At 43.4% G+C, this 17,125-nt stretch overlaps 1 protein-coding gene across 1 annotated transcript in view; it reads left to right on the forward strand.

Annotated features, from left to right (window-relative positions):
* LOC106570720 (regulating synaptic membrane exocytosis protein 3-like) overlaps window positions 1-8,794 on the forward strand; it is an 89,113-nt gene extending 80,319 nt beyond the window's left edge. Inside the window, exons 4-6 of the mRNA XM_014143202.3 lie at window positions 5,671-5,772; window positions 8,039-8,178; window positions 8,494-8,794. Coding sequence (XP_013998677.1) covers window positions 5,671-5,772; window positions 8,039-8,178; window positions 8,494-8,709 — 458 coding nt within the window. The 3' untranslated portion in view covers window positions 8,710-8,794. The remainder of the gene's footprint in view (window positions 1-5,670; window positions 5,773-8,038; window positions 8,179-8,493) is intronic.
* Window positions 8,795-17,125: the final 8,331 nt, after the last annotated feature.

Here is a 17,125-nt window from a genome sequence, read left to right on the forward strand (position 1 = left end):
TGTGCTTAGGGTTGTTGTCCTGTTGGAAGGTGAACCTTCGCCCCAGTCTGAAGTATTGAGAGCTCTGGAGCAGGTTTTCATCAAGGATATCTCTGTACTTTGCTCAGTTCATCTTTCTCTCCATCTGGGACTAGTCTCCCAGTCCCATCCCCACAGCATGATGCTGCCACCACCAGGCTTCACCGTAGGGATGGTGCCAGGTTTCCTCCAGACGTGACTCTTGGCATTCAGGCCAAAGAGTTCAATCTTGCTTTCATCAGACCAGAGAATCTTGTTTCTCATGGTCTGACAGTCTTTAGAGGCCTTTTGACGAACTCCAAGCCGGCTGTCATGTACCTTTTATTGAAGAGTGGCTTCCGTCTGGCCACTCTACCGCAAAGGCCTGATTGGTGGACAACCATCTGCAGAGATGGTTGTCATTCTGGAAGGTTCTCCCATCTCCACAGAGGAACTCTCCCTGACCAAGGCACTTCTTCCCCGATTGCTCAGTTTGGCCGGACGGCCAGCTCTAGGAAGAGCCTTGGTGGTTTCAAACCTCTTCCATTTAAGATTGATGGACACCCCTGTGTTCTTGGGGATCTTCAATGCTGCAAAAAAATGTTTTTGGTACCCCAGATCTGTGACTTGACACAATCCTGTCTTTGAACTCTACGGACAATTCCTTCGACCTCATGGCTTGGTTTTTGCTCTGACATGCACTGTCAACTGTAGGGACCTTATATAGACAGGTGTGTGCCTTTCCAAAATCATGTCCAAACAATTGTATTTACCACAGGTGGACTCCAATCAAGTTGTAGAAACATCTCAATTTCTAGTCTCATTGTGTTAGCGGTTGATATTACTCTTCAATAACACAGACCCCAAAAGCAAATCAGGGGGAGAAAAATAGATGTATTCTAAGAGAACAAATCATAGATGTTATACTGAGAGGTAGATGTTTATTCTCCCCTGTCCTCAGTGATTCTCTCCACAGAACAAAGGGACAGCGTGTACTTTTATAACCAAACCCTAGCCTATGGTTGACCATTTAGAATTCCTTGCAATAAAACTGTGCCAATGGCCAAATAACAAGTATCCTGTTTCAGGCTCAATGCCTAGACAAATTCTTCCCATTGATCGTTAATTCCCTATCACAGAAAAAACACTATTTCCATTGATCGTTAATTCCCTCTTGACCTCTTGTCCTCTGCTTTGTGTATTATTTTTAAATATTCTTACAATAGCAAAGGGTCTGAATACTTGTGAAATAAAGTATTTCTGTGTAAAATAAAAAAAAAAATTTTTGCGTTGTCATTATGGGGTATTGTGTTCACGAATTCAATCAATGTTATCCATTTTAGAATAAGGCTGTAACGTAACAAAATGTGGAACAAGTCAAGGGCTCTGAATACTTTCCGAATGCACTGTCTAGCTCCTCCCCCCTCAATGTTTGCTGATCTAAATATACCAGATGGTGTATGAATATGGGGAGGGCTCTACATTAGATACCAGATGGTGTATGAATATGGGGAGGGCTCTACATTAGATACCAGATGGTGTATGAATATGGGGAGGGCTCTACATTAGATACCAGATGGTGTATGAATATGGGGAGGGCTCTACATTAGATACCAGATGGTGTGTGAATATGGGGATGGCTCTACATTAGATACCAGATGGTGTATGAATATGGGGAGGGCTCTACATTAGATACCAGATGGTGTGTGAATATGGGGATGGCTCTACATTAGATACCAGATGGTGTATGAATATGGGGAGGGCTCTACATTAGATACCAGATGGTGTATGAATATGGGGATGGCTCTACATTAGATACCAGATGGTGTATGAAAACGGGGATGGCTCTACATTAGATACCAGATGGTGTATGAATATGGGGAGGGCTCTACATTAGACACCAGATGGTGTATGAATATGGGATGGCTCTACATTAGATACCAGATGGTGTATGAATACGGGGAGGGCTCTACATTAGATACCAGATGGTGTATGAATACGGGGATGGCTCTACATTAGATACCAGATGGTGTATGAATATGGGGATGGCTCTACATTAGATACCAGATGGTGTATGAATATGGGGAGGGCTCTACATTAGATACCAGATGGTGTATGAATATGGGGAGGGCTCTACATTAGATACCAGATGGTGTGTGAATATGGGGATGGCTCTACATTAGATACCAGATGGTGTATGAATATGGGGATGGCTCTACATTAGATACCAGATGGTGTATGAATACGGGGATGGCTCTACATTAGATACCAGATGGTGTGTGAATATGGGGATGGCTCTACATTAGATACCAGATGGTGTATGAATATGGGGATGGCTCTACATTAGATACCAGATGGTGTATGAATACAGGGAGGGCTCTATATTAGATACCAGATGGTGTGTGAATATGGGGATGGCTCTACATTAGATACCAGATGGTGTATGGATATGGGGATGGCTCTACATTAGATACCAGATGGTGTATGAATATGGGGAAGGCTCTACATTAGATACCAGATGGTGTGTGAATATGGGGAGGGCTCTACATTAGATACCAGATGGTGTATGAATATGGGGAGGGCTCTACATTAGATACCAGATGGTGTATGGATACGGGGAGGGCTCTACATTAGATACCAGATGGTGTATGAATATGGGGAGGGCTCTACATTAGATACCAGATGGTGTATGAATACGGGGATGGCTCTACATTAGATACCAGATGGTGTATGAAAACGGGGATGGCTCTACATTAGATACCAGATGGTGTATACATATGGGGATGGCTCTACATTAGATACCAGATGGTGTGTGAATATGGGGAGGGCTCTACATTAGATACCAGATGGTGTATGAATATGGGGAGGGCTCTACATTAGATACCAGATGGTGTGTGAATATGGGGAGGGCTCTACATTAGATACCAGATGGTGTATGAATATGGGGAGGGCTCTACATTAGATACCAGATGGTGTGTGAATATGGGGATGGCTCTACATTAGATACCAGATGGTGTATGAATATGGGGATGGCTCTACATTAGATACCAGATGGTGTATGAATACGGGGATGGCTCTACATTAGATACCAGATGGTGTATGAATACGGGGATGGCTCTACATTAGATACCAGATGGTGTATGAATATGGGGAGGGCTCCACATTAGATACCAGATGGTGTATGAATATGGGGAGGGCTCTACATTAGATACCAGATGGTGTGTGAATATGGGGATGGCTCTACATTAGATACCAGATGGTGTATGAATATGGGGAGGGCTCTACATTAGATACCAGATGGTGTATGGATATGGGGAGGGCTCTACATTAGATACCAGATGGTGTATGAATATGGGGAGGGCTCTACATTAGATACCAGATGGTGTATGGATACGGGGAGGGCTCTACATTAGATACCAGATGGTGTATGAATATGGGGAGGGCTCTACATTAGATACCAGATGGTGTATGAATATGGGGAGGGCTCTACATTAGATACCAGATGGTGTATGAATATGGGGATGGCTCTACATTAGATACCAGATGGTGTATGAATACGGGGATGGCTCTACATTAGATACCAGATGGTGTATGAAAACGGGGATGGCTCTACATTAGATACCAGATGGTGTATACATATGGGGATGGCTCTACATTAGATACCAGATGGTGTGTGAATATGGGGAGGGCTCTACATTAGATACCAGATGGTGTATGAATACGGGGAGGGCTCTACATTAGATACCAGATGGTGTATGAATATGGGGAGGGCTCTACATTAGACACCAGATGGTGTATGAATATGGGATGGCTCTACATTAGATACCAGATGGTGTATGAATACGGGGAGGGCTCTACATTAGATACCAGATGGTGTATGAATACGGGGATGGCTCTACATTAGATACCAGATGGTGTATGAATATGGGGATGGCTCTACATTAGATACCAGATGGTGTATGAATATGGGGAGGGCTCTACATTAGATACCAGATGGTGTATGAATATGGGGATGGCTCTACATTAGATACCAGATGGTGTGTGAATATGGGGATGGCTCTACATTAGATACCAGATGGTGTGTGAATATGGGGATGGCTCTACATTAGATACCAGATGGTGTATGAATATGGGGATGGCTCTACATTAGATACCAGATGGTGTATGAATACGGGAATGGCTCTACATTAGATACCAGATGGTGTATGAATATGGGGATGGCTCTACATTAGATACCAGATGGTGTATGAATATGGGGAGGGCTCTACATTAGATACCAGATGGTGTATGAATATGGGGAGGGCTCTACATTAGATACCAGATGGTGTGTGAATATGGGGATGGCTCTACATTAGATACCAGATGGTGTATGAATACGGGGATGGCTCTACATTAGATACCAGATGGTGTATGAATACGGGGAGGGCTCTACATTAGATACCAGATGGTGTATGAATATGGGGAGGGCTCTACATTAGACACCAGATGGTGTATGAATATGGGGAGGGCTCTACATTAGATACCAGATGGTGTATGAATATGGGGATGGCTCTACATTAGATACCAGATGGTGTATGAATACGGGGATGGCTCTACATTAGATACCAGATGGTGTATGAATACGGGGAGGGCTCTACATTAGATACCAGATGGTGTATGAATATGGGGATGGCTCTACATTAGATACCAGATGGTGTATGAATATGGGGAGGGCTCTACATTAGATACCAGATGGTGTATGAATATGGGGAGGGCTCTACATTAGATACCAGATGGTGTGTGAATATGGGGATGGCTCTACATTAGATACCAGATGGTGTATGAATATGGGGAGGGCTCTACATTAGATACCAGATGGTGTATGAATATGGGGAGGGCTCTACATTAGATACCAGATGGTGTATGAATACGGGGATGGCTCTACATTAGACACCAGATGGTGTATGAATATGGGGAGGGCTCTACATTAGATACCAGATGGTGTATGAATATGGGGATGGCTCTACATTAGATACCAGATGGTGTGTGAATATGGGGATGGCTCTACATTAGATACCAGATGGTGTATGAATATGGGGATGGCTCTACATTAGATACCAGATGGTGTGTGAATATGGGGAGGGCTCTACATTAGATACCAGATGGTGTGTGAATATGGGGAGGGCTCTACATTAGATACCAGATGGTGTGTGAATATGGGGATGGCTCTACATTAGATACCAGATGGTGTGTGAATACGGGGAGGGCTCTACATTAGATACCAGATGGTGTATGAATATGGGGAGGGCTCTACATTAGATACCAGATGATGTGTGAATATGGGGATGGCTCCGCATATTCTTCCGGATGTTTTTTTTTAATGAATTAAAAAGAAAATACGAGAATTCTATGCCAAAATCACTTGGTAAATCATTGTGAGGACAGTGGAACAGACGTTAGAACAGACTGGAAGCGTTCTGTCTCTCCCTGCTGATCAACACTGGTACTGCAAGTTGAAACAACCCTGATCAGATATAATAGAGCCAGAATGTGACCTGATCTGACCTGGAAAAGGGTCTCAGTTCTGGGTTATAACTAGGCCCAGAGCTTCTCCTGGCCAGGTTACATGCTAAGTCAAAACATCTGCCCCTAAACATGAGGAGTGTGTGGAACAAGTGTGTTTACCTCCTCTAGGTGACGTCCATGTGGGTATGGTGGACAGAGGAGGCCAGCTAGAGGTGGAGATCAACCAGGCCAGAGGACTGACCCCTAAACCAGGGTCAAAGAACATCCCAGGTACAATACAAAACTACAGAACTTTATTGTTCATCCCAGGTACCATACAAAGCTACAGAACTTTATTGTTCATCCCAGGTACAATACAAAACTACATAACTTTGTTTATTTATTAATCTCAGGTACAATACAAACCTACATAGCCTTATTGTTTGTCCCAGGTACAATACAAACCTACATAACCTTATTGTTTGTCCCAGGTACAATACAAACCTACATAACCTTATTGTTTGTCCCAGGTACAATACAAACCTACCCAACTTTATTTTTTGTCCCAGGTACAATACAATACAAACCTACCCAACTTTATTGTTTGTCCCAGGTACAATACAAACCTACCCAACTTTATTGTTTGTCCCAGGTACAATACAAACCTACCCAACTTTATTGTTCGTCCCAGGTACAATACAAACCTACCCAACTTTATTGTTTATCCCAGGTACAATACAAACCTACCCAACTTTATTGTTCGTCCCATGTACAATACAAACCTACCCAACTTTATTGTTTATCCCAGGTACAATACAAACCTACATAACCTTATTGTTTGTCCCAGGTACAATACAAACCTACCCAACTTTATTGTTTATCCCAGGTACAATACAAACCTAGCCAACTTTATTGTTTATCCCAGGTACAATACAAACCTATGTACCTTTATTGTTGGCAGACCTCTTCCGTTCCACACTGTAGGCAGACTCATTAGATACACAGTTAATCCTATTTAGTTCCGAATCGTCAACAGACTTACTTAGTCCCGGGTTGCTGATAGACTCCCCTGGTTCCGGGTCATAGGCAGACTCCCTCGGTTCCGGGTCGCAGGCAGACTCCCTCGGTTCCGGACTAGACACTGTTGCCGGATACTCTGGACTGCACACTGGTGCCGGATACTCTGGACTGCACACTGGTGCCGGATACTCTGGACTGCACACTGGAAGCCTGATGCGTGGTACTGGTACTGGATGTGCCAGTCTGGGGACACGCACCTCAGGGCTAGTGCGGGGAGCGGGAACAGGCCGAGTCGGACTGGGTTGACGCACTAGAAGCCTGATGCGTGGTGCTGGTACTGGAGGTATCAGCCTGGGAACACGCACCTCAGGGCTAGTGCGGGGAGCGGAAACAGGCCGAGTCGGACTGGGTTGACGCACTGGAAGCCTGATGCATGGTGCTGGTACTGGAGGTATCAGCCTGGGAACACGCACCTCAGGGCTAGTGCGGGGAGCAGGAACAGGACGTACCGGACTGGGCTGATGCACTGGAAGCCAGGTGCGTGGTGCTGGTACTGGATGTGCCAGACTAGGGGTTCGCACTTCAGGGCTAGTGCGGGGAGCGGGAACAGGACGAGTTGGACTGGGCTGACGAACTGGAGGCCTGGTGCGTGGTGCTGGTACCATCTTCACCAGACAGCTAGCACGCACCTCAGGACTAGTATAAAACGCAAACTCAGGTGATATCATTAGGACATCACTCTGTTTTCTCAATAGCATAGCCTATAGAAATGTTGCGCAACATGAGCTCATGGGCTCTCATGCATTGATGCCAGAGTGATTAGAGGGACAATAGAGTGCTGAGTACCTGGCAGTTAGCAAGTTTGGTAGGCTACTAATGACCAGCAGCAGGATCAGAGCACGGAGAAGCCTAATTACCATGACTAAATGGTATTGTGTAATTTGACTGCCTTCGTGACTCGTGACCGCCGGTGTGGTGGTAATACAGTCACTGCAACAGTCCTAAGTCAACATCCCATATACACTTCCTAATGAACTCAGTCACCGTGTCGTGTATTCTTCAATGTTATTCTCAGAGGCTACCCGGAACATATCCCAGTCCGCGTGATCAAAACAATTTTGAAGCATGGATTCCGATTGGTCAGACCAGCGTTGAATAGACCTTAGCACGGGTACTTCCTGCTTGAATTTCTGCCTGTAGGAAGGGAGGGGCAGAATGGAGTCGTGATCTGATTTGCCGAAAGGAGGGCGGGGGAGGGCCTTGTAGCCATGCTGGAAGGGGGAGTAACACTGATCGAGAGTTTTTGAAGCGCGAGTACTACAGGCAATGTGTTGATAGAACTTCAGTAGCGTTTTCCTCAAAAAATCCCCCGATTTTTTTTTTATTTTTTTAATTTGAATTGAAATAACTTTCTTCTGAATGTCTTGTACACTGACTAGTCACCGGGTTGATTTGAATAGAAACAACTTTATATTTCATCCTGATCAATCACAGGGGTAATTGGAATTGAAATAACTTTATTATTAATTTCCTGCAGCAACCTATGTAAAGGTGTATGTGTTGGAGAATGGGGCGTGTCTGGCTAAGAAGAAGACCAGAGTGGTGAAGAAGACTCTAGACCCCTCCTACCAACAGGCCCTGCTGTTTGAAGAGAGTCCTCAGGCCAAAGTCCTACAGGTAAATACCTAGCTATATCTAGCAATCTAGAAGTGGTAGAAATATGATTTGTGGTTCCAGACCCCATATGTTCGTCATGCATGGCTGGATAGTGAAAACACATGTTTTCTTCTCCACCAAATGTGTATTTAATGACTTAATTGTATTGCATCTCTAGCAGCAATACCATTATGGGGATGGTTAGCTAATCAAAGCATTCTTAATTTCCCATCCCCCTTCTCTCTCTCCCCACCTCTCTCTCCCTCCACTCTCTCTCTGCCTCCTTCAACCTCTCTCTCTCCCCACCTCTCTCTCCCTCCCCTCTCTCCCTCTCAGGTCATTGTGTGGGGTGATTATGGGAGGATGGATCACAAGTGTTTCATGGGCATGGCTCAGATCATGCTGGATGAGTTGGACCTTGGTGCCACGGTGAGCGGATGGTACAAGCTGTTCCCCACCTCGTCTCTGGCTGACCCCAGCATCGGACCTCTCACACGGCGACTGTCCCAGTCCTCACTGGAGAGCTGTGCCACCAGCCCCTCCTGTACCTAGACAGAGAGAACTATATAGCATCAGCACACACACACACTCACACACACACACTCACACACACACACACACACACACACACACACACACACACCACACACACACACACACACACACACACACACACACACACACACACACACACACACACACACACACACACACACACTCACTCACTCACTCACTCACTCACTCACTCACTCACTCACTCACTCACACACACACTCATCATGCAGATATGTTATACACGTAGAAACACAGTCAGACGTGTATACATGCAGGCTTCTGCATACACACGTGCCCATACATAAACGCCCCCTGCCACACACACTCTCAAACACGCTGAGCCACAGATACATCCCCATAACTAGAGAAGATAACATGATTTACCAGAGCATAGCATTCTAGTAGCATTACTTACTTCCCTGTCCCCTGTCCCCTGTCCCATCTCAGAATCCCTGTCCCATCTCAGAATCCCTGCCCCATCTCAGAATCCCTGTCCCCTGTCCCCTGTCCCCTGTCCCACCTCAGAGTCCCTGCCCCATCTCAGAATCCCTGCCCCATCTCAGAATCCCTGCCCCATCTCAGAATCCCTGTCCCATCTGAGAATCCCTGTCCCATCTCAGAATCCCTGTCCCATCTCAGAATCCCTGTCCCATCTCAGAATCCCTGCCCCATCTCAGATCCCTGTCCCATCTGAGAATCCCTGTCCCATCTCAGAATCCCTGTCCCATCTCAGAATCCCTGTCCCATCTCAGAATCCCTGTCCCATCTCAGAATCCCTGCCCCATCTCAGAATCCCTGTCCCCTGTCCCCTGTCCCCTGTCCCACCTCAGAGTCCCTGCCCCATCTCAGAATCCCTGCCCCATCTCAGAATCCCTGCCCCATCTCAGAATCCCTGTCCCATCTGAGAATCCCTGTCCCATCTCAGAATCCCTGTCCCATCTCAGAATCCCTGTCCCATCTCAGAATCCCTGCCCCATCTCAGAATCCCTGCCCCATCTCAGAATCCCTGTCCCATCTCAGAATCCCTGTCCCATCTCAGAATCCCTGTCCCATCTCAGAATCCCAGGGTGATTGCCCCGTTCCACATTCCCTGATCCCAGAATTCCAAGGTTACATCCCAAATGGAACCCTATTCACTATATAGTGCACTACTTTGACCAGATCCTGACAAAAGTGGTTCACTATTAAGGGAATAGGGAGTCATTTGGGACCCAGGCCAAGGCACTACTTCTCATCCCAGGGTCAGGTCATTCCTGAAGACAGGTTTTAAACTCTATGCCAAACTAAGAAGAAAAACAACTTTATTTTTCAAAACCAAAGCAATTTTTATTGTTACTATCAGTCGTGCTAGTTATACAGTATATACGTCTGGATATGTAGCAAGTCTATGACTTAGATATAATGCAAAAAAGATTCAATATTTTACACACACACACACACACACACACACACACACACACACACACACACACACACACACACACACACACACACACACACACACACACACACACACACACACACACACACACACACACACACACACACACACACACACACAAGCTGAGGAGGAGAGAGACGGGTCACATTATGAAGAAAAATCAACAGGCTTTTTGGATGTTTACATAATCACTATTATGTGAGGTAGCAGCGCAAATCTTCTCATTTCCACAAGCCAGAGTTGATAAGTATATAGATATTAGATAGCGAATATAGATATGTGTGTTCATGTGTGTATTGGCTGCATCCTACACGTTTGCTTACAACCCTTATTGAGACATTTTAAAGTGCTATTTTTAGCTTGCCCTTTAAGATTCTAATCACATATATAGATGGTCATTTATTTATTTAGCTAAATCAGTCTCTGTCTAAAGAACATGAAGAACGTAACACTCTACACTGAGTTTAGGGAAATGGAGGGGCATCGTTTCCACGGAGAACAAAGTCCCAACCTACCAGCATCCCTCGTCAACAAACTGCATTGTGGGACACACGAGGACCAACTGACAAACTGAACCTTCACAGGAATGGACCTCAAACCTTCCTCAAGAGCGTTCAGCACAAAGGCTTTTGGGTAGTCTGGGCTGTAGTCGTCGTTCATTGTAGACCCTGTTAGTGCGACCCACACTGGACTTCATATCCCAGAGGTGATACTGTATGCTTCTGCCCCACCAGCATGTCTACTGTACAGACTATAACCTTTTGGATCAACTTCCACTTGATTTCCTGTTTGAAGTTTTTATCTACACTTCCTGATTTTGACTGTAAGTAGGAGGTGGGAAACATTGGTGAGAAAGAAGTCTTTCTGATGTCTGTGGTGGGATCTCCCACCCTAGACACACACACACACACACACACACACACACACACACACACACACACACACACACACACACACACACGGATGCCCCCCCAGACCCATAGGACTAAGTCTTATGATTGGGTACTGATGGCCACCTGTGTGAACTTTACCCTTTAACTCCTGAGGTTGTGGTGAGGTCACTGCTCTCTCTCTCTCAGCAATGTAAACCCCAGCAGAACAGATATATTGTATCCTCAATTACCTTCAACAACCAGTAGGTGATGTCTGATTCGTTCCTGTACAACCAGTAGGTGACGTCTGATTCGTTCCTGTAAAACCAGTAGGTGACGTCTGATTCGTTCCTGTACAACCAGTAGGTGACGTCTGATTCGTTCCTGTAAAACCAGTAGGTGACGTCTGATTCGTTCCTGTAAAACCAGTAGGTGACGTCTGATTCGTTCCTGTAAAACCAGTAGATAGCGTCTGATTCGTTCCTGTAAAACCAGTAGATAGCGTCTGATTAGTTTCAGTACAACCAGTAGGTGATGTCTGATTAGTTTCAGTAAAACCAATAGGTGATGTCTGATTAGTTTCAGTACAACCAGTAGGTGATGTCTGATTAGTTTCAGTACAACCAGTAGGTGATGTCTGATTAGTTTCAGTACAACCAATAGGTGATGTCTGATTAGTTTCAGTACAACCAGTAGGTGATGTCTGATTAGTTTCAGTACAACCAATAGGTGATGTCTGATTAGTTTCAGTACAACCAATAGGTGATGTCTGATTAGTTTCAGTACAACCAATAGGTGATGTCTGATTAGTTTCAGTACAACCAGTAGGTGATGTCTGATTAGTTTCAGTACAACCAATAGGTGATGTCTGATTAGTTTCAGTACAACCAGTAGGTGATGTCTGATTAGTTTCAGTACAACCAATAGGTGATGTCTGATTAGTTTCAGTACAACCAATAGGTGATGTCTGATTAGTTTCAGTACAACCAATAGGTGATGTCTGATTAGTTTCAGTACAACCAGTAGGTGATGTCTGATTAGTTCCAGTACAACCAATAGGTGATGTCTGATTAGTTTCAGTACAACCAATAGGTGATGTCTGATTAGTTTCAGTACAACCAGTAGGTGATGTCTGATTCGTTCCAGTACAACCAATAGGTGATGTCTGATTAGTTTCAGTACAACCAATAGGTGATGTCTGATTAGTTTCAGTACAACCAGTAGGTGATGTCTGATTAGTTTCAGTACAACCAATAGGTGATGTCTGATTAGTTTCAGTACAACCAGTAGGTGATGTCTGATTAGTTTCAGTACAACCAATAGGTGATGTCTGATTAGTTTCAGTACAACCAATAGGTGATGTCTGATTAGTTTCAGTACAACCAATAGGTGATGTCTGATTAGTTTCAGTACAACCAATAGGTGATGTCTGATTAGTTTCAGTACAACCAGTAGGTGATGTCTGATTAGTTTCAGTACAACCAATAGGTGATGTCTGATTAGTTTCAGTACAACCAATAGGTGATGTCTGATTAGTTTCAGTACAACCAATAGGTGATGTCTGATTAGTTTCAGTACAACCAGTAGGTGATGTCTGATTAGTTTCAGTACAACCAATAGGTGATGTCTGATTAGTTTCAGTACAACCAATAGGTGATGTCTGATTAGTTTCAGTACAACCAATAGGTGATGTCTGATTAGTTTCAGTACATGCTCAAACTCAAAGACATATTGTCATCTTGTTTACTGATATTGTATCTTGGACATTTCTCCTGATCACCAGTTTTGCATATCATCATGGATCTAATCTGGACACATTGGTCATGTCTCTTAGATCACTTCTTAAATCTCTCTAATCTGTTAGGGACCGATTATATTTTTCCTACGCATGCCTTTCCAATCCACTTCTCAGTATTTGGTATTTATACTTACCTTATTCAGTCACGTAACGCGTACTGCAGGTGTGGCTACCTTGTGCGGATCTGAATACGTTTCATTAAACCTCTGAAAACTCTCCCAACTTGCTGGCCAACAGATTTTCTCGTGGAGATTTCATTCAATAGGGGTTTTCAGTACATTTATCTTAAAGCCATCCCTTTAAAATACGCTGTACCTTTCAGTTAAAGTTTTTGTCGACAGACTCACTAGGATATATTGAGAGAACGGGTATCTGAATATTAGGTATCAATGACAGGAAGTAGTCTAAATATATGGATATTCTTCTCCGTTTCAGCACCAATTGGTAGATTTAAAAATACTCTGATCTTGTAGATTATCTAGGTTTTAGGAAAGTAGTTCTGAATCATAAAGAACTGTTTTGGAGAGACTTTAAGCACCAAATAAAGAAAACGGTGGTTTGATTCATTCTGAATATTGCCACATTCAGGTATTTAACCCATGGTAATGTTGAAAGATTAGTGTACATAGAATTATAATAGGGAGAATGGTGTATCAATAGTAGGCTATACCCTCGTCTATTACCTGCACTAACCATGGGACTGTACTAACCATGGAACTGTACTAACCATGGAACTGTACTAACCATGGAACTGTACTAACCATGGAACTGTACTAACCATGGGACTGTCCTAACCATGGGACTGTACCAACCATGGGACTGTACTAACCATGGGACTGTACTAACCATGGAACTGTACTAACCATGGGACTGTACTAACCATGGGACTGTACTAACCATGGGACTATACTAACCATGGAACTGTACTAACCATGGGACTATACTAACCATGGAATTGTACTAACCATGGGACTATACTAACCATGGAACTGTACTAACCATGGGACTATACTAACCATGGCACTGTACTAACCATGGAACTGTACTAACCATGGGACTGTACTAACCATGGGACTGTACTAACCATGGGACTATACTAACCATGGAACTGTACTAACCATGGAACTGTACTAACCATGGGACTGTACTAACCATGGAACTGTACTAACCATGGAATTGTACTAACCATGGCACTGTACTAACCATGGGACTGTACTAACCATGGAACTGTACTAACCATGGGACTATACTAACCATGGAATTGTACTAACCATGGGACTGTACTAACCATGGGACTGTACTAACCATGGGACTGTACTAACCATGGGACTGTCCTAACCATGGGACTGTACTAACCATGGGACTGTACTAACCATGGGACTGTCCTAACCATGGGACTGTACTAACCATGGGACTGTACTAACCATGGGACTGTACTAACCATGGAACTGTACTAACCATGGGACTGTACTAACCATGGAACTGTACTAACCATGGGACTATACTAACCATGGAATTGTACTAACCATGGGACTATACTAACCATGGAACTGTACTAACCATGGGACTATACTAACCATGGCACTGTACTAACCATGGGACTGTACTAACCATGGGACTATACTAACCATGGAACTGTACTAACCATGGAACTGTACTAACCATGGGACTGTACTAACCATGGGACTGTACTAACCATAGAACTGTACTAACCATGGAACTGTACTAACCATGGGACTGTACTAACCATGGGACTATACTAACCATGGGACTGTACTAACCATGGAACTGTACTAACCATGGAACTGTACTAACCATGGGACTGTACTAACCATGGAACTGTACTAACCATGGGACTGTACTAACCATGGCACTGTACTAACCATGGGACTGTACTAACCATAGAACTGTACTAACCATGGAACTGTACTAACCATGGGACTGTCCTAACCATGGGACTATACTAACCATGGGACTGTACTAACCATGGGACTGTACTAACCATGGAACTGTACTAACCATGGGACTGTACTAACCATGGCACTGTACTAACCATGGGACTGTACTAACCATAGAACTGTACTAACCATGGAACTGTACTAACCATGGGACTGTCCTAACCATGGGACTGTACTAACCATGGAACTGTACTAACCATGGGACTGTACTAACCATAGAACTGTACTAACCATGGAACTGTACTAACCATGGAACTGTACTAACCATGGGACTGTACTAACCATGGAACTGTACTAACCATGGGACTGTACTAACCATGGGACTGTACTAACCATGGGACTGTACTAACCATGGGACTGTACTAACCATGGGACTATACTAACCATGGAACTGTACTAACCATGGGACTATACTAACCATGGAACTGTACTAACCATGGGACTATACTAACCATGGGACTGTACTAACCATGGGACTGTACTAACCATGGGACTGTACTAACCATGGGACTGTACTAACCATGGGACTATACTAACCATGGAACTGTACTAACCATGGGACTATACTAACCATGGGACTGTACTAACCATGGAACTGTACTAACCATGGCACTGTACTAACCATGGGACTGTGTGATGTCAAGTATTGCGCCATGCGTCAGGTTCAAAATGTTACAGCTTGGTCTGCACTCCGCTCCATAACAATTTAATTAGCCTACATGTCTTTTTTGTATTATTAACTGTTACTAATGATCCTCAGCAACAACCACACAGCCGTGACGGCGTTTAGAGAGGAAGCAAATGGAGGTAAACTAAACAATGTAATTAAATGGAATGATAATGTAGACTATACCAACTGAAGGGAACTAACAGTAAATGGAATGATAATGAAGGCTATACCAATTGAAGGGAACTAACAGTAAATTGAATGATAATGTAGGCTATACCAACTGAAGGGAACTAACAGTGAATGGAATGATAATGTAGGCTATACCAACTGAAGGGAACTAACAGTGAATGGAATGATAATGTAGACTATACCAACTGAAGGAAACTAACATTGAATGGAATGATAATGTAGACTATACCAACTGAAGGGAACTAACAGTAAATGGAATGATAATGTAGGCTATACCAACTGAAGGAAACTAACAGTAAATGGAATGATAATGTAGACTATACCAACTGAAGGAAACTAACATTGAATGGAATGATAATGTAGACTATACCAACTGAAGGGAACTAACAGTAAATGGAATGATAATGTAGACTATACCAACTGAAGGGAACTAACAGTGAATGGAATGATAATGTAGACTATACCAACTGAAGGGAACTAACAGTGAATGGAATGATAATGTAGGCTATACCAACTGAAGGGAACTAATAGTAAATGGAATGATAATGTAGACTATACCAACTGAAGGAAACTAACAGTGAATGGAATGATAATGTAGACTATACCAACTGAAGGAAACTAACAGTGAATGGAATGATAATGTAGGCTATACCAACTGAAGGGAACTAACAGTGAATGGAATGATAATGTAGACTATACCAATTGAAGGGAACTAACAGTAAATGGAATGATAATGTAGGCTATACCAACTGAAGGGAACTAACAGTAAATGGAATGATAATGTAGGCTATACCAACTGAAGGGAACTAACAGTAAATGGAATGATAATGTAGGCTATACCAACTGAAGGAAACTAACAGTAAATGGAATGATAATGTAGGCTATACCAACTGAAGGGAACTAACAGTGAATGGAATGATAATGTAGACTATACCAACTGAAGGGAACTAACAGTGAATGGAATGATAATGTAGGCTATACCAACTGAAGGGAACTAACAGTGAATGGAATGATAATGCAGGCTATACCAACTGAAGGGAACTAACAGTGAATGGAATGATAATGTAGACTATACCAACTGAAGGAAACTAACAGTAAATTGACAGTGTAATATGTGTGGTTATTAGGCCTACTGACAGTCCATACTGATAGTGACTAATGTTTAACATTATAGAAATGGGAAACGGAGAAAGTCGGGGAAGCCTATAATTAAGACATTTGAGTGCCCATCCCTGCTAGTTAAAAGGCCGTACATTTTCAACTCTGCATAACGGCACAGCATTTCATCAACGTTACTGTGGGAAAGTTGATATGTTTGTTGGTATATTTCAGTTTGCTGCCAAATAACTCGTTTTCATATTTGTTTCTAGCAATTATATGGTAAACTAGATCTAAAACAAGTGTCGTTGATATTTACAATCCCCTTATCCATTTACTCAGCTCTTGTCAAGAACTCCTATCAAATTGTAAATTACAGTGCATGGT

Source organism: Salmo salar, chromosome 14 (assembly GCF_965601325.2).
Source record: "Salmo salar chromosome 14, fSalSal1, whole genome shotgun sequence".
Taxonomy (NCBI): Eukaryota; Metazoa; Chordata; class Actinopteri; order Salmoniformes; family Salmonidae; genus Salmo; species Salmo salar.